We start from the raw sequence: 20,134 nt of genomic DNA, 5'->3' as shown, positions 1-20,134 counted from the left end.
TTTTTTTTTTTTTTTTTTTTTTTTTTTTTAATAAGCACAAAAGTATCAATTTTAGCCATTTTAACCCAAAAGGCATTTCTAGAAGTGTAAGCCATTTTGAGTTTCAGAACAGTTTCAGATGGTTCGCTGTTACACACAAGTCCTGGGAGGTGACTTGTTTGTAGTAGACAGTTCCACAGAACAAAATATTCTTACCGTGTCGAAACCCGGGAAAAGAACATGTGAAATTGCTCCAGAAAAGGTTTAATATTTATGAAGCAATTTTGGTTTCTGATTCGTTGGTAGCAGAACGTGAATTAATTTGATTCGTCAGTTCTTAGCAGCATCCTTTATAAATAGAATCGTCCGACTGTGTTGGACTGAGGTACATCGCTTGGGTAATACCTAGGAGTCCACCCTCCCAGGCCTTGCCATTGGGCTTTCCGGTGGGGCAAGTTTATTGCTTGCTGCCTGAGGCGCCCCGACCTGGTAATGCCGACGGGGTTACTCAGGCAATTTTTAAAATTGCAGGAGTGCCCCTCCTCTAGGGGAGCCTGCGAGGTTCCCACTCTCCAGGCCTTGTGCCAAATATTGCCGATGTGGGCGGCAATTAAATAACTACCCCATTACAATTCCAAAATATTGGGGGGGAGGTAACCAGAGTTTTCCCGGAAAATCCATTCTGTTACTTTTGTTAGTCATATCATATTTAATATTTGTGCAAATTTGAAAAAAATTCCAACGCATAGTTATTGAGAAAAGTGCGGACAGATGAATGGACAAGGCTGAATTTACAGGTCCACCCTCCTTTTGTCGGGGAGGGGGGGGGGGGCAAAAAAAATCTCTTCAGGCCATCAGAAGAGAAGGGCGAGGATTATACAAAATGCAATATATAGATAGAAACTGGCTTGATAACATAGATATGAAGTGAGAATAGGATAATATGGTAAAACATAATTAAGAAATATTAAAGGAGGTATAATATACAAGAGTAGGTATATATATTTTTTTTTTACTATTACATAGTTTTTTCTTAATGTTCTCCTTTTACTTTACTTTTTCTTATTGTTCTGATGATATAATAAAATTATATATAACCTTTATTCCTCATCTTTAATTGAATATATATATATATATATATATATATATATATATATATATGTAAGTAGATTTTTGGTACAGCAAAATGGAAGGAGAAATTACAGAGGAAACATAATTTAATTTAAATACCAAAAAAAAAAAACAAGAAATGGGCAGGTGAAATTATTAAAATTTCCTTAAGGCCTTATCGTCTGACCCTCTAAGAGGAAACGTCAGAATGATAAATTAAAAACTAAGAAACGAATGAGGGAAGAAGGGAATTTTGGTTTCAGTTGGAAGAACAGTGAAAAAAAATTAAATTATGTTTCCTCTGAAATTTCTCCTTCCATTTTGCTGTACCAAAAATCTACTTACATATTTTCGAGGTCGGTACAGCCCACAATTTATCAAAACGTTAAACAAAGTTATACGTATTAAAAATAAGTTAATCGTTTTGAAGTGTAGGATGGAATTTCTTAAATCTTGCCGCCTAAATCATGTTGCTCCCGGTTATATCTGTCATCGTATTTCTAAAATTAAATGTAGAAATACATTGGCAGTTCAACGTGTTTTCCTACAAGATGAAATCCTATTTAATTCCGATACATATAATTCGTTACGTAGTAAACACCTTTTACTTTGGGCCAGGGTTTGGAAAGAACTATCTTTCTTTGATAAACTCCGTTTTTCCAGGTTTTTATCCATTGGCGATAATTTTACCCGTAATAAATGTACTTCTTCTTATGATAAATATTTAAAAAATCTAATTACTAAGAAGTTTGGGATTATAACAAATTTGGATAAACATATATTTAATTATTCTTCTCATGTTTTGTCCAATACAGAAGAATTTGTTTTATCTGCTGGCTTACAATTTTGCATTCCTCCCCCTTTTGTTGATAAAATTTCAATATTTAGTGAAATTGAATTATTATATACTCAATTAAAACACCATTCGCCTATCTCTACTGATGAATTATCTAGTGTTAAAATTCAGTTGGGCGAATTAGGTCGGAGGTTTTCTGCCACAAATATTAAATCTAGTGATTTTGTTTGGCAGAAAAATCATTTTGAAGCGGCAAAATTAATTAGGTCTAATCCCGACATTTATCTTTCTCGCCCTGATAAAGGATCGGGCGTTGTTATACTTAACAAAACGGATTATATCTCCAAAATGTTACAAATCTTGGACGATAAAAGTAAATTTCTCCGTTTGGGTGATTTAAGCCATGATGATACTTTTCGTATGGAAATAAAAATCCAGAAAAGATTCCTTCAACTTCATAAAAGTGGATTTATTTCTAAGGAGATTTATGATAGAATCCGACCCATCGGCTCTCAAAGGCCTAGAATGTATGGTTTACCCAAGGTCCATAAACCTAACATTCCTTTGCGACCCATTTTATCTATGTTGGGTTCTGCACAACATGAACTTGGTAAATGGCTGGTTGATCTTCTTAAACCTGTGCTTTCTTTTTATTCGGTCCATTGTATCTCTGATTCTTTTCAATTCGTATCTCAGATACAAAAATTATCTTTATCTAAAAATACCGAGTTCTTGGCTTCCTTTGACATTAATAGTCTCTTTACTAATATACCTTTGGATGAAACCATTGGTATTTGTGCTGACTATCTATACCGTGGCCCCTCAAAATCTCCACAATTTCCTGAACGAATTTTCGTTGAACTGATGGAACTTGCTACTAAATCAGTCTCCTTTAGTTTCAACAACATTATGTACCGGCAAATTGACGGGATATCTATGGGTAGCCCTCTTGGTCCTTCGCTAGCCAACATTTTCGTTGGATTTTTGGAAAACGAATTATTTTCCAAAATTACTAAGCCAGCATTCTACACACGCTACGTCGATGATACTTTTGCATGCTTTCCCTCACGGAGTGAAGCTGAACAGTTTCTTCGTCTTCTTTGCAACCTGCATCCATCGTTACAATTTACTATGGAGGTTGAGGACTGTGGCTCTCTCCTATTCCTCGACGTTCGTGTTTCTAAAGTTGGTACTACGTTTGAGACCTCCGTATATAGAAAACCTACATTTACAGGGCTCTATCTTAATTGGTTTTCTTTTGCCCCTCAGTCTAGAAAAATAAACCTCATTAGCGCCCTTACGCATCGTGCACTTATGATTTGTTCACCAAACCGTCTTGATACGGAACTTGGGGAAATCACTAATATTTTTCTTAGTAATGGATATCCCATTAATATAATAAAATCTACTATTGAACGTAAAATTACTACATTTAATAGTGTTAAACATATCGGTCCATCACGTTGTCCCATTTATTTAAAATTACCATGGTTGGGTCCTGCTGGCCTTCATATTGTTAAAAGGATTTCTTCTGCTACTCAACGTTGTTTTCCAGCTACTATGCTTAGAGTAGTTTACACAACTCGAACCTTTTTCTCTTCTTTTCGTAAAGATGCTTTGCCAACCATTCAAAAGAATTCTGTTGTTTATAAATTTGTTTGTCAGTGTGGAGCTGACTACGTTGGCAAAACATCCCAAAGATTAGAAATGAGAATATCCCAACATGTCCCTCGGGATATTCGACTACACCAGGTTTCGAGAACATCCGGGCACTCCCAAGCTCATGAGTCCGCCATTGGTGATCACCTGTTGAGTATAAATAGGTGTTCGAATCAATATTCCGATGGGTGGTTTTCTGTTTTATACAGTGCGAGGTCGAACTATCATCTCAATATTATTGAGGCGTTAGTTATTAACAACTCTCGACCTAGCCTGTGTAGACAAAAGATTCTTAAACATCAGTTGGAGATATTCATTGATTTAAAACCACCTGAACAGTGAGATTTTTTTTTTTTTTTTTTTTTTTTTTTTTCACTGTTCTTCCAACTGAAACCAAAATTCCCTTCTTCCCTCATTCGTTTCTTAGTTTTTAATTTATCATTCTGACGTTTCCTCTTAGAGGGTCAGACGATAAGGCCTTAAGGAAATTTTAATAATCTCACCTGCCCATTTCTTGTTTTTTTTTGGTATTTAAATTAAATTATGTTTCCTCTGAAATATATATATATATATACACACGTACACACACATGCATGTGTGTGTGTGTGTATATTGAAAGAATTTTAATGACACTATATATAAATACCATGAAAGTCTTACTTTAATAAAACTGGACTATGTTTATCTAAGCGATTTTATACAGTGATAATGCCGCAGACACCTCCCCATTAAAGATAAAGACAGGAATTTTTATGTTTCATAAAGATAGAAATGTTTTGGGTGTTTTAAATTTAACATTTAGTGTGTCAGCTGAGCTAGTTCTGTCTATCTCTGACTCCACCCCCCCTCTCCCAACCAGAGTGGGTCAAAGAAGGTCCAAAAGAGATAGTTTCCGGAATGGTCTTGAGTTGATTTAGTGTTAGGTTGTGTCCACTTAAAATGTTATCAGAAAAAAATATGGAGAGCCGTTTTTAACAGTAAAAAAAAACATTGTCATGTGTTTTATTTTTGTCTGAAACTTAATTTCTGTTAAACTTTTATTCTATAAATATTATATACTTCTCTATAATATAAAATGTAAAAATTTGTATTTGTTATAAAAATATTTTTTAATGGAAATCGCTCCAGACAAGGCATGAAGCCACTAAGGAACTAAAAAGAAAATACCACTTGAATTTGAAAAACTAGCCAACAATAAATATTAGCTTGGTAGATTCCAGCATAGAAAACAGTGATTCTTTCCCTTTAATTAGAAACATCGTTAATGGAATGTGAGGACTAAAGGACAAAATAAGGAAAGTGAGAATTACAAGATAAGTAAAGCCCCCCCCCCCCAAAAAAAAACGCATTGTTTATATTTTTAACAAGTTATTAAAAGTACAGATAGAGCAGAGTAAAAGAGTGGTTCTTTTTGTTAAGAAGTGAGAGTTGGAGTGTTTCTTTAAAAAAAAAAAAAAAAAAAAAAACTATTAAATTGCAGAAGTGAAATGGCAAACAACTGTATACATCAAGTAAACTTTACTATAGGATAATAATATATAAGAAAAATAAAATTAGATTATTGAATAAAAAAGCTAAACTAATCCAACACATAAAATAGAATAAGATTCCAATGATACACATGTTAAAAACAAGGTCACCTATTAATTCAATACATCCGCAGAAAATCAGATCTGAAAATTCTGAAACTAGAGAAGAATAGGAGGAGCTCCAGAATCAGTGAAGCAGATAATGCCCTGTTTTTTTTGTTTGTTTTTTTGTTTTAAGGAAAATTGCTCCAGAAGCCATTTTATGTAAGGAGCTAAAATAAAAACTACTATTTAAAGGTAAAAAAAACTAGCCAATGATAAGTTTTAGATGGATAGATTTCGATCTAGAAAACAGCAATTGTTCCCTCTTAATCAGAAACATCGCTCAAGGAATGTGAGGACTAAAGGACAATAAGGGTTCACTTTTTACCTACCTAAAATTTATTTAATAAATTCTGTAAATTTCATTAAAATTGGATAATTTTATTTATCTTTTTATTTATTTATTTTTTTATTTATTTATTTATTTATTTTTTTTTTTGTGATAAAACACATTGACATTGGTTTGTTTACCGGGAGTAATATGTTAGTGGAAATCTTATTTCATAGATTGGAAGCTGAGGTGTGAAACCATAGTGTTTAACTTGTATTTGGAGGATTTTAAATTTGCAGAGATTAATATCTATATTATGGAAGACGTGTCACTGACACATAAATTTAAACTTATGTAAACATAATTTTATGGACAGGTTCCCGTCATCAATCTAAAGGTGTTAAAAAGTTGTTAATTAGATTGCTTAGTTTTGAATATTATGCAAAATCTTTTTAGAAAAGTTATTTATATTTTATTTTATTTTTATTTTTTTAAGAAATAGAATGTATAATAAATAATTTGTTAAATTTTTTTTTTATATTTTAAATTTCCCATACGAATAAACATTGATACGCATTGTTAAATATTCATGTTTTGTAATAGGTGTGCCATAAAAATTTAAAGCGCACAACCGTGTGCTACCATGTAAAAAAAAAGATTGGGAATCACTGGACCAACAAAAGATGTTGTTTAGAAGAAACAGCTTACCTTGTATATAATTGTGTTTATTGGCTGTTTTCAGTTGTGGGGTTCTGGATAAGATAAAGTCACCAGGAGAGAATACAAACCATTCCAGGGCTTTTCTCTCAACAGCTTTTTTTCTGAACCTAACAAGATTTGAAATCAGAATCACAGAATCTGATGTGAGGTCTCGTTATCTGAATTTTATTTAAATCAAATGAACTGTTCAATATAATCAAAACTGGATGTTTAACGACTTTGTATTTTCTGTGTTTTCAACAGCTGAGCATCTCACATTTTAGTTGTGTGAAAACGAAAAATATGAGAAATAAGTAAATAAAAAATAACTTGTCATATTCACCAGCTCTATAAAGCTTTCTGGCTCGATAATGACATGATAAACTTCGGTAGTTTGAAATTTCAATTAAGCAAGTGCTTAAGATAGTTCTTGTGCCAGACTAAGCAGAGCTTCAAGGCAAATCATGTTAACACAGGCTCTGATTAAATCACCAAAATTAATCGACGTCGAACCGGATTAACAATTAAATCTGTAACGATTGGAGGACTACTAAGTTCTGTAAGTAAATATTCTACTTGGGTCCGTAAAGAGGTGCTAAATATCAGCAATGCTTACAGTACACTGGGCAACAGAAGTGGTTAAATAATAAATCCTGTACTTTCAAAAATGGATTGATAACTACTTTGTACTTTCATCTAACAAATTTTCTGGCTAAATTTGCCACACTGCTGTCCAAGCTCACAACTCCAAATTTGCCCAGGTCTCTGAAAAATAGGCTTTTTATTCAAGCTAGCAGCATCTCATTTGCATATGAGATAAGGAGAAATCTTGTTACTTCATAAGATCCACCCACCAGCATATAATTAGATGCAGCAGCCATTGTTTCTTTTTGTTGTTATTTTTATTATTTTTTTGCCCATGTCTGGTCTTTTCATGCTGGACAAAATCAGAGGTTTGTACTAATTTTTAATCTATATATTAATACGATAGCGTGTGTGTTATTTTGTGTGTCTTTCTGATATATTTTTTCTTCAGAGTGACTGTCGCTATTAAGCTATCATTTGACCTTCGATTTTTTGTAATAAATAATTTTACCAAGAATTCTTCATAAGTTTTGGCTTCAGTTTCAGTTATAGATAATGGCAATGAAGTTATATAAATATATACATATATTTTTTTCTTTATAAATTTTGGTTTAGATTAAATCTGATTCACCCAAGCCATATATGTGTTTTATTTTTGAAATCCTAGCTTTATAATATATAAGAATCAATAGAAAATTTACTCTATAATAATATATACAAAATTTGCATGAATTAAAATATCATATTTAAGCATATTTTACGACCAGACTATGTCAATCATCTCTGATAGGTTAAATACCTTTGCAGTTTTAGCAAAAGAGCTACAATAATATCAGGGCATCTCCATTTACGCTGAACATCCACAGAATGCTAACATCAATATATTACATATGAAAGAGTCTGCTGTGCAATTTCCACAGGTCCCCCTTAGTTATTATTATTTGTTTAAAAGTCGCAACCAGCCATTTTATTACAACAAACTAATATCTTGTAATATGGAGATCATTCAGGTTATCTGTTTTGTTTAATGCTATAAAATAGAGGTTGAGCACAGATCTAATGAGTTTTTAGGTTTAGAAAGAACTTTGCAGAAAATTTTTTTTTTTTTTTATTTATTTTTTATTTTTTTTATTTTTTAATATTTTTTAAGTTTTGTTTATTTATTTTATGCAAACGTTTTTTTCTCTTTGTTTTACTTTTTTCAGATCTGTTACTAAGAAAGAATCGAGCATTGTTCCTCAATTGAATTATTTCCGAAGGACATTGTCAACTTTTAGTTTACGGAAAAAGAGCAAGTTCCGAAAACGGCTGCTCCAACTGCAGAAGAAGAAAGAAAAACGAAAATCCAGCCTCGCTTTTCAAGAAAATTCCCAACACGATTCTGGTGAGTTGTACAAAAAAGAAAAGTGATCCGCCATAATGGAGGATGACTAGTATCATTACAAAGCTACTATTTGCTCATGCATGAAGTATTGTTGCTACATCTTGGTTAGTGCATCTATCACTAGTCTCTCCTCTTAGACAGTGTCCAAAATAGACTCTAACTTAATAGAACCTACACTATCAACCAAGCTCTACCCCCATCCTTGTCCCATCACTGCAATGTTGCATCCCTTTTTTTTTTTTTTTTTTTTTTTTACAATGGAATGTGCTTTGATGAACACCTAGCTCTTGTTACCCTTAACAAGCCCTTGTCCCCCTTGACGAAAATACCCCCGACAAACAGCAAAGTCCCACCCCTACACAGTTGAAATCCCTAGATGTAAGATAGCCTTCTACTCTAATAGCTTCTTCCCCAGAACTGCTAGACTTTGGAATTCTCTTCCAGATTCCTGCTTCCCCAAGTGTACTGACATGCAGAAATTCAAGTGTAATGTGAACAGACATCTTGCTGCTAAACTCCCTACATAGTACCTCTACAACTTGGGTACCTGATAGTAGCCCCTACATCAAAGTGGCAATGTGCCTTGTTTGGAGTGAAAATGTAATAAAAAAATTTTTTTGAAGAAAAATGTCAAATATCCCCGACTAACTTAATAAGCAACAGGATTTCACCCATTCATTGTAGAGATCCCTAGATACCAGAAAGCCTTATACTCTAATAGCTTCTTCCCTCGAACTGCTGAACTTTGGAATTCCCATGTTTTATGCTTCTCTCATTGTACCTAGGTATCCTGCTAGTCCAGCTTTAATTTTCATAAACATTTACTGATTCTCCAAACCACTTGGATTGTTTTAGTTTTTATGTATGTCTCAAAACATCCTTCAATGAACACTGTCACTAGTTTCATTTCTAGATATCTGTTCTGAATCTAATTGATCTTCATTAATCGGCACATGTCCGCACAGATAAAGTGAAAGGAAACTAGCAAGGTCTTGCACTTTTTGTAGCTCAGCCACCAATTTCATCTTCTTCATCTACCTGACTACATCATCTTCTTCACTAAAGGGCCTAATCACATCTTTGCTTAATCTCATAATTTCTGACTCCATAATCTTCTCTTCTCACCGTAATAAATTGGAATCCTCTAATGAAATTAAACAAACTCCTCTTTAACAATACCAAAATGAATGACAACAATTCTCAACTCTAATGTTCTTTCTCAGCTGTCCAAAATTCAACGTTCCATCTCCTCCAATTTGTCTTTTTTAAGCTAGTTGTTCCTATATACAAATAAATGCCGCTTATAAAAATCTAACTATGATGGCAAGTTTTTTTTATTTATTTATTTTTCCCCTCACTGAAAAACGATAGCCCAATACTTGAGACGGTCCAAGCGCTTCAAAATTGGTAATACTTTATTTTTGTCTCCATTGTTAAAGTAGGCAACATTTTATCCTCTCTTATATTATAAACAGCGATTGTAAAAAATATTTTCTAATAGTGTCTACTCTTTATATTCTGGTAGTTTTGATTTTCTTCTGTTACAATTTAATAGCAATCAATTTTTAGTTTTATTATACTTATAGGCTTCCATAGATATTTTTCTTTGTTCAGAATTACAATACTTGTCTACCTGATACATGAGCTCTGACAAATTTGCCCTAAATATTTGTATAATTGTTTTAGATAAGGTTGCACGTCATCATTAAAAAAAAAACACTGTCATTGTTCGAAGGCACTCCTTTATTTATATATATATATATATATATATATATATATATATATATATATATATTTATTTTCATTCCTATTAAAAGTACTTATTCGTAGACACAAAATAATAAGAGTAAAACAAAACGCAAACAAGGGGGTTAATTGTGTTTTAATAATGCGCAGTAATCTCCCTTGCACCAATTGCAATAAATTTGTTGTCTTCATTTTTTGTACCTATTTACTATGCCTCCCCACGGGACAGAGTTAGACACCAGGCTCGTTTTGTAGTCATAAATAAAATAATACCTATACGACATAATCACCACTTTTGTTATTCAATGTTCCTATTTACTTGCTTCCCTACGAGGGCAGAGTTAGACACAAGGTCGGTTTTTAATGTGAAGAAAATCAAGCTCTCCAAAAGAGGCACTCTGGATAAATAAAAATTGCCTCAATTTAGAAGGATTTCTACTTCACTGATCAAGGTCAGAAAAGGTGAAGAGTAGTATCAGTACAGATACTACACTTTGCTTCTTGCCAAAAGGGCAAGATCCGATGTTGCTCGAGACTGAATAATGATCAACAAATGTTTCACACTCCCATATTTTTATTGTCATCAAAATTGGAGAAATCGTCCATTTTTCAATCAAATTGAACTGCTGTAGTTGAGAACCTATTGTGGTGCATCGGGAGGAAGTCTCACATCCCTCCTTGTAGTGATTTAGTCCATAATCCATTGAAGTCTACATTGCACTGTGAAGAAAATACTGTTGATTTTATTAAATTATTTTTTATATATAATGGCTTGAATTAAAGTTTAAAATGCAAAAGTTAAGTATCATGGTGCAATTATGCTTTAAACAGAAACCTTCATTTTGAACGTACCTCTATCATAGCAAAGAACCTACTGTTGATTTTATATGTGGGGTCTTTCGACCAAAGATAATAAACATTCCCAAGTGAAAAAATCGGATTCCGATGTATCTCTACAATTATATATTATATAAATGCAACTTTGTGTGTGTGAGTTCATTCCTTATAGACTTCAAAACAGCTGAACAGATTTTCTTTAAAATTTACAGAACTTTAGTGTGTAAGTCTGGGAGTGATCTTCGTTAAGTTTTGTCTCAGAATACCCCCAATTATTATCGATAATCGAAACTGTTATTTTAATTTATCTATCATCGGTAAAGCCATTTTGTCCATGTTGTAGCTTAGCAACGATGATATAACAATGGATTATGAAAATTCTACTGTGGGTAAGATGATAGCGTGTTTTTTTTTTTTGCATGACGTGACCTGTAGGTTCAAACTCTGCGCATAAATTTCTTCATGTTTTTTTTTTGTTAACTCAAAAGAAGTTTATTTTATAAAAGAAACAATTTTTCTAGAGTGCAATGTAGAATAACATATATTTTGGACTAAGTTACTCCATGCCGGCATGTGGAGCTTCCTCTTGGGCGATTTCAGATTTCGATGACAATAAAAATATAGGAGTGTGAAATATTCATTGATCATCATTCAATTCTGGGCAACATCGGATCTCCCTGCTAGTGGAATGTAAATATAAGACATAAGTAAACAGAAATCAGAAAGAGAGAGAGAGTTGGTGACTTGAGTAATGAGCAACATTTCTACCGTTACCCTGTACAGACACACCCACACCACAGACCAAACATATTCCGTCATTCTCTCTCTTATCATATTCCTCAGTTTTTAAATGTAAATCAACTTGTATTATTGACTTAACAAGTTTGTTTTGATTTAAAAAAAAAACCACAGCATAAAAACAAGAACGTGTATATAATTTTGTATGCATTTGATAAAAGTACAACCAATACATTACATAAACCCAATTATATAACACAAGGACACTCTAAGTAGGGAGTTGAACAGCAAGATGTCTGTTCGCATTACACTTAAACTTTTGTATGTTAGTAAAGTTTAGCAGTTCGAAGGAAAAAAAACTTTCAGGGTAGAAGGCTCTCTGGCATTGGGGAACCTCCTCTACAGTGAATGCGTGGGATTGCATAAATATTCTGAATATAAATATTTTTTTTTTTTTTTTTTAAGAAGGGGAAAGTCACACATTTTAGAAAAAAAAAATTTTTTTATGAATTTAAATGAAAAAATTTGAAAACCTGAAAATCTTGTGAAATGATAAGATCATTTTTATCTACTTTTTTTTGTTATTAAAGTCCGAATTTTCGCCAATAACCTGGCTTTATCAAGGAGGTGTCAATCCAATTAAGTTTTTTTTCTTTCCTTTTTCTTCATAATGTTGTTTTTCAAAATGAATATTAATTTAAATCTTTCTGCTGTTTATTTATTTTCAGAGTCTGACACTTATGAAAATATGGTTCCATCTTCGACTGAAACCAAAGAATCTCTTCATGCTGTGTCAGCTGATGGCAAACAAGTCCCACAGAACAATTTATGCCAGTCGCCAAATTCTGTTGTTCATGACGGTTAGTTCTGAAAAGAACATCATTTGTTTATTTATATTTTTAGTAAATATTTTTAACTGGCAGGAGTACCCATCGCAGGAGGATCTCTGGAAGGTTTGGCTGAGAACATGCAAAGAAATGATGCAGAAGCAAACATTGCCACTTTCACTTGATTGATTGGTGGTTCCTTACCCAACACCTCTTTTCCTGCTGTATCTAGGCAGAGATGACCAGAGGACAACAGATTCTGATGCTGATTCCTCCTGGATTTTCACCACAGCTCTCTTAGCCAGGTTGCAGCTCTAATACCACTTGGTGCCAGATCTGTTCAGGTCCTGCCAATAACTAGAGTTCCTGACAGCATAACTCTGACATTCCCATGTTGTCACTTCCTCTCTATTTTTGGAGAGCTGCTGGTGCTTTGTTTTCTTTAGTATTTTTGTTAGGAAAGTTTGATTCAACAACACTATAATAGCAAAGGTTGGAAAACAAAAAAAAGTGATAAAAAAAACAAAAAACAATGGTATCTACTGACTTTTAGTGTCGATTTCAACTAAAAGCAATGATATTTACTTAATAAGTATGTAAGAAGTACTTAATTATTACAGCATTATTTAAAAAAAAAAACACAAGTTTTCAATCTTTATTGTAAAAACCCTTTGCCATATTTCTTTGAAAAGATGCGACTTAATAACAGGAGATGTAACTCAGTTATGCTAAAAACAAGGGAAAACATACAATTTATTACAGAAATTGGCAATAGTTGCATGTTATTTACCTCCCTTCGGAACTCTCCTGTGTTTTTTTAGCAAAACATTTTATTTTCGCTAATTTTCATCCAAAAATATTTTCTTTACTAATTTTTGTTCCTATCTTATCGTTTTTCATCATTTTTGGATATATTCATTACTGTAACATGACAATTAAGTAGAGACCATTGGTTAGCCTTGAAATTCAATATTAAAGATTTTGAACTTCACTATTATAGTGTAGTTGCACTAAAAGCTTTTCATCAATATAAATGCACATTTTTATTTTATATAATAACTATAAAGAAATAAACTTTTTTCTTCATAAGGAAAAAAATGAAAAACTATTCTATAATTCAAAAAAACAAACATGGCAAAAAAGAAAGGGCAGTATCTTTTTTATAAAAAAGTTAGGACAGGCAGACACTGATTATCTGTTTCAACGCTTTAGTGAATTAAATTCATTTTCTAGCTAAAAATAAATCCTAGTATATTACTTGGGCTCAATTTAATATTTTGTTATAATTATTTCTAATCTTATTTTTCATTCATCTTTCTAATGAGGCATATCTTTATTTGTGTTATAGCATTCTTTTTAATCTTGGTTCCCTTTTGATTGACTCTTCATTTTGAGCATGCCTTTGGCAGCAAACTTAGTATTAACAATATAGGAGTAAATAGGGGACTGTGTGAATAGATGATCTGTTATTTGAGAAGATAAAGGGTGTCAAAACTAAGCAAAATAGACTTAAAAATGCTTATCTTATCTTCAGTCTATACAAATTTTAAATATTAAAATTCAAAATGGAAACCAAATTAAATTTTCTGTTGAACAGTAATTCTTGAGTTTCATGTTTGTGCAATCCTGAAACTGGGTTACAAAATTGGTTAACTCTAACTGCTAATGAAAAGAGAGAAAAAAATTACAAGACACCAAATCTCTATTATAATTCAAGATGTGTTTGAAATGTTTAATCGCCAGGGAAATTGCCAATAATTCCCTTGAAAATGTGCTGTATTTTCTTTGCGTTTTGTTTAGCTTAGCCGAAAAAAATGATATAGGGTCATCCCATCATCGGTCAACTGCCCTACAGCTACGTCTGACGCGTCCGTTGTAAGTGTGAGTCTGGTATCTTCTTGTCATTTATGTAAGTCAGCTTTGTGAAATTTGCTAGGGCTTTCTTTGCTTGAGTAAAAGCTGCTAAGGCTGGTCCATCTAATGTTAACTGTTGGTTCTTGGTTTTGTTCTGCAACAGCGATGTTAGTGGCGCGAGAATTTAAGAGCAGTTGAGTAAAAATCGCCTGTAGCAGTTGATTATCCCTATAAATCAATGGATTTGCCGAACAGATGTGGGCTGTGGAAAATTAGTGATGGCACTCACTTTTTCGGGTAGTGGTGATATTCCGCCCTTGTCGATTGTGTCCGAGGAAGTTGACTTTTGATTGGCCGAAGATGCATTTTTCAACGTTTACTTTTAGGCCGTAGTGAGATTATTTATGGAAAGCTTGATCCAGGTGCTGTTTACATTTATCAAGGTTTTTACTAGCAGTTAGGATGTCATCCATGTATGCAAATATGAATAGCAATCCTCTGAAAACCTTTTCTATTAAATGTTGGAAAGTTTGACTAGCGTTTGGAAGTCCGAAAGGCATGCGAGTAAATTTGTAAAGTCCAAATGGTGTGGTCAAGGCTGTTTTGTGGATATCCTCCTCTGCTACAGGAACTTGGTAGTATGCCTTCATTAGATCCAACTTCGAAAATGTTGTCGCTTTATTTAATCCGATCGCAAAATCGTGGATGTGAGGAATAGGGTATCTGTCCGGTGCAGTTTGTGCATTCAGTCTTCTGTAATTGCCACATGGGTGCCAGGACGTACTGTCCGATTTTTGCACCATATGTAAGGGAGAAGACCATGTGCTTTTTGAGGGTTCCCTCTTGCAGCATAATTGCATTTATCCGGTTTTAAACGTCTGAAGGTGGCATGGACTGGTTGTCCAGTCGTTTTAATGTAGTGTTTAGCACTATGCTTGACCATGTCCGTGTCCCTGAATGGCTGAGAAGACTGTGGATATTTTTTGAGTAATCGACGGATAGATGGGTCCTCAGGTAGGGCTGAGCTGATACCTGTTGACTAGTATCGAGTGGAGACTCCTCTGACCACCAATTTCGTTTGGTTGTCTGTTAATGTGTGGTTGGTCATGTCTACAGACAAGTTGAATTTCACCAGGATATCCGGTCCTATTAGTGGCATCGTTATGTTGGCTATGGTAAAAATCCACGTGAAAGTCCACCTCAAGCTGATGTTGATGGTCAATGATTTATCCCCAAATGTGGATATCTTGGTATCGTTGGCTGCTTGCAAGTGATATGATTGGGCCGTAATCTTCTGACTGGTCAGCTGTGGGAATATGCTTATTTCGGCGCCAATGTCTATTAGAAAATTATATCCGTGGGTGCTGTCACAGATATAGAATAGATGACCTTTTACAGAGGGTCCAGGGACAGTCGTCATCTTTACTGGCTGGGATCCTCATTTCCCTGTTTCCTTCTGTTACTGAAGGAACAAGGATGTGTACAGCCTCATGCGTTACTGCTGAATTTACTATGGTAGAAACAGTGTCCACCCACTCTGTCACGTTCCACGCTTCAACTTCGGCTGGTACTCCTTTGTTGTGATGTGAGTGCTGACGATCTGCTTTCAGTAAATCCTGTAATTGTTTGGACAGCTTCTCGACCATGGATTTTAGCTTGGCTAGCTCTTTGTCTCTTTGTTGCGTAGGCTGTTTCCGTAGCAAGTTTACTCGGCGTGTCCGGAAGTTCTCGTGAATCCAGTCCACTATTTCCGCCAGTTTGTCAGGCTCTGTTCCTTCTGCCGTTAGTGCGAGGATTTGTACTGTTGATGCTGGTAGTTTATCCAGCCACAAACTCCTCATGATGTTCTTGTTATCTCCCAAAAGGGTGCGCATGTGATGTAACAACTGCGATGGAGTGCGCTCTCCAAGTTTGACTCCAATAAGCCAGTTCGTTTTAGAATTTCTTCCTTCAGCCGGTCATAAGGGTTTTCTTCTGGTATAGTTTTGAATAAATCTATTACCTTCTCCATGATGTCGGTAGGTAATTTCTTGACCAGGTAAATGTATCGTGTCCTTTGCGATGTTATCCGCTTTGCGTCAAATAACGCTTGGATTTGGATGAATCAGAATTTGATGTTGGCTGGGTTGAATACTGGGATGTTTAACGATAGGGTGGCTGGAGATATTTCTGAATGTGACGAATCAATGCTCTTGTTCCGCTTGATTTAGTCCCGAAAATGATTTGGAAGCCTTTAAATTGCCAGTCTCTGGTCTTTGCGTAGACAAGGAGTCGGTGTAGATGGACATCTGTGGTCTCGATTTAAATCGGAAAATAGCGTGATGTGGAACTGTGGGGTTGTAGAAGGAAGTGCATATTTCATTACACGGTCAGGTGTCACCAATTTGTAGAGGTGCAGAAGTTTAAGTAAAATTAAATCTCTTTGCCCCACACAAAATAAAAAAAAAGAATGAAACAAAATGACACCTCCTTCTGATTTAAAATGCACTTCATTTATTTTTTAACAAAAACAACAAGGTGAATAAACAAAGGTCCGTTTGGTGAAAGTTCTTTTGAAGTCATTATGATTAAAATGTTAGGTGGAAGTCTTTCGTGGAATTAATGAGTTTAGAAGGTTAAAGTCCTGTGTGAAAATAATGAGATTATTTTAAACTTTGTGTTTTATCTGGCGAAGTTCACCTTACTTAAAAGTCCCATGAGGAAAGTAATTTGTTGTTATTAATTAGAAAATGTTCAGAATGGATGCGTGTGTGCATAAGTGATTTTTGAGTGTTCACGTAACGTGTGTAATCATGGTGTTGACAGCTTTGGCAGCGATGATGTTATGAAGACAAGAAGTATGTTCTCATGTGTCGGCAAAGCGAGAAGAAAGGGAGAAGACTGAAATGAATCAATGAACGAAATGAATTAATCGAATTCTTCCTAGAAGACTGTTTGATGCGTTTTTATACATTTTGGGCTCCAAAAACAAGATTGCTACTACTGATATTTTGGTTTTTGGAAAAGCGTTAAAAAGACAATCTTCTGAATTTTCTCATTACATGCTTGTGTCACGCGATACTATTGCCAACTACGTCCGCCAGAAATATGTTCATTTTACTTTTGTTGTTGTGAGAAAAGTGTGTGGGCATATTTGAAATTGTGCCGTTGCTGGAAGAACTTATTTTTGTGCAAAATGCGTGGGGAAATTGAAATGAATAAACGTTTGTTGTGTGTGTGTGTGTGTGTGTGTGTGTGTGTGTGTGTGTGTGACTTAAAACTATGAATCCAATTAAAAAAATAAATACTTTTAATTTAAAATATATATATAAATGCACACACAGATAGAGAGAGAGAGATTTTTTTTGCTTATGTTCTTGATCAAAACTCTTAATATTATTCAAAAAAAAGATATGCTGTTAAATAATGCTATATCATTATGCCACTTTAGTTACATATAAGGAACAATGTTATTTAATATCTTGTTCCTTTTAAATAATATTCTGAGAGTTAGAAAAATGCAAGCATAAGATTTTTATTATGTGCCAAAGTATTCATTTACATTCAGTAGCAGGTCAGATTTCATGTTGAAAATCTTAAAGGAACAATTTTGTAAAACTTGAGCAAAATAAAGATAACACTTATACAACAGCATATCATGTGTGTTCTCCTTATATTTTTGATGAGAACACGACTTTTTTTTTTTTTTTTTGACTAGCAGGGCTACCCGGCATTAATCAGGACCGTATTAACAATGAAAAAATTGATGTTGAGTTTCAACATGTGTTATTCTTAGGATAGAGGAAATTTTAATGTCCATGTATCATTTGCTATTTTGAGCAAAAGAATATTTTATCTACCATAGGACGGGTATTACACATGTATGAAATAATTGTACCTTCCCTAGGATAGGAAATTTACAGCATGTATATGAAATAATTTTACCTTTGCAAGGACGGGTAATGTACAACAGATATTTAAAATAATTTTACCTACCCCCACGGGTAATTTAAATACATATATGAAACAATTTAACATACTCTCGGCAGGTATTTTACAACATATATGAAATAATTTCTCTTTCCACTAATGCAACCATAATTTAAAAAAAAAAAAAAAAATGAAGTAATTTTTAGAAAATGGATCATAAGGCTTTCTAAATTAATACATAAATACATTGTCTTGGTTAAAGATTAGGCAACCCTTGCTTCACCATAAATATTCTTATTTTGTATGAGTAATTTGTGTTCTTCTTTCTGAAAGATGTGATGACCATAGTTATCTTCCCTGAAGAAAAATATTATTTTATAGGCTTCATTTATCAGTTATGCCCTTAGATAAAGAGGTTTAGAGTTCCTTGTAAGAAAGGAATCCCGACATCTCTTGGCCAGCAAGTGATCTTGTAGAAACTCTGACACCAATACATAGTCAAGAATTAAGTCTTCATTATCGACTATTTAATTCTTTCCTAATTGCATGATGGATGCCAAACAGAAGATGTGCTTAAGGCAGATCTCCTAACAGAAAATACGCCCTGAAGACAATTGTAAGTCTTTGCAATACATTTGTCATATATTTTCTTTACTTTTTTATGAATAACTTGTGTATTTTGACTTGTATGGGAAATAATGTATTTAATTATATGTTCAATCTATACATACATGTCATGTTTATTATCTTTATGTACAACATTTCAAATATGTTCTCTTATTTTTCAGATCAAAATATTTACGAGGATATTGATGTTAAGTCAAAGAATATGAAAGAACAAATTGTTACGCATAAAAACGAAGATATAGAAAAGAAAAGTAGTAAGTATTTCTGTCCATTTTCGAAAGCATATGCTCTGTTTTTAGTTGCATGCGGATAAGATGATTGGTAATTCGTACTTGTGTATAATGGACCTAACTTGGTATGCAACACAGCTAAGGCTCTGCCAGTTCAGGTCCGATTCCTATCCGACTTTCAAAATATTTAGCCAATCCTGGGGAAGATTTTCACTGTATAATCAAATTTCATTGTTTTTTTTTTGTTTTTTTTTAATGATGTAAATTATCTACAAAAAATAAAATTGATACGACTTACTTCAACAATTTTTTCATTTCTCCTACAAGTTACGGTTTTCATATCTTATCTATCTTTAAAGTGGATTGATTCTTGTCCGGTAAATTAATTTTTTTTTTTTTTCAATTCAGTTTATTTGGCAAAAAAATAAAACAATTGTGCTTCACTGCCACGTAGGAAAAAGGTGGTAAAAATTTACAGAGAAAATGACAAAATAGTCTCGTGCTTGTTTAAATTTAACTTACATGGTTGTGTTGTTGTTGCATTTCTTACTTCACTTGAAAGTTTATCTCAAGGTCAAAGGATTCTGATTGCCAACACAGCCTTCCTTTGACTCCATCGAAATCAGTGGGAAAATAGTTTCTTGTAGTGTCTGTGCAGTCCTCTTTCTAGTTAGTTAATAAAAGGTTCTGAGATATATAATAATGCCCCTTGAAGAGATTATGAGCCAAAATTAGATCATCGCATAATCGTCAGTGCTCAAGGGAAAATATAAGGTAGATCCAATAGACCCTGTACCATTCAACAACAACAAACTCCTTCAATCTTTGACAAATTATGGATACCCATGAAGGGGTGCCTGTGTGTGAAATTTTTGTGGCAGGAGGTGCGCAATCTCCAACCACACATCTCCTGAGATGACATTGTTAAATACCAGTGGCAAGTGAAGTGTATGTACAGGACAACTGGAAACAAATGCTGAAATAAGCGGAGAGCACATACAGCGCTTAGAATTCCCAAATGGTCACCACTAACCAGAGTCAACATTGCTTAACTTTGGAGGCAGATTTAGACAAGGTTGGTTTATAGTGTGCAGAATCCAACTTTCCAAGAAGAGGCATTCTAAATTGGAATAAAAATTAACATTATCTCAGTCTAGAAGGATTTCTTCTTCACTGACCGAGGACAGAAAAGAAAGATAAAGAGTAGTATTAAAACTTTGAATTATTTATTTGCTAAAAAATATAACAAAGA

The 20,134-nt window shown here is 33.8% G+C and overlaps 1 protein-coding gene across 1 annotated transcript in view; it reads left to right on the top strand.

Annotated features, from left to right (window-relative positions):
* Positions 1 to 20,134, top strand: part of LOC145255528 (uncharacterized) — an 85,056-nt gene that overhangs the window by 40,526 nt on the left and 24,396 nt on the right. Inside the window, exons 2-4 of the mRNA XM_080113989.1 lie at positions 7,936 to 8,114; positions 12,164 to 12,295; positions 18,814 to 18,906. Of these exons, the coding sequence (XP_079970115.1) occupies positions 7,936 to 8,114; positions 12,164 to 12,295; positions 18,814 to 18,906 (404 nt within the window). The remainder of the gene's footprint in view (positions 1 to 7,935; positions 8,115 to 12,163; positions 12,296 to 18,813; positions 18,907 to 20,134) is intronic.

This window comes from Euprymna scolopes, chromosome 3, assembly GCF_053919585.1.
Source record: "Euprymna scolopes isolate OS-2025 chromosome 3, ASM5391958v1, whole genome shotgun sequence".
NCBI lineage: Eukaryota > Metazoa > Mollusca > Cephalopoda > Sepiida > Sepiolidae > Euprymna > Euprymna scolopes.
The sequence above is the reverse complement of the archived record's forward strand: the minus strand, read 5'-3'. Positions and strand labels throughout refer to the sequence as shown.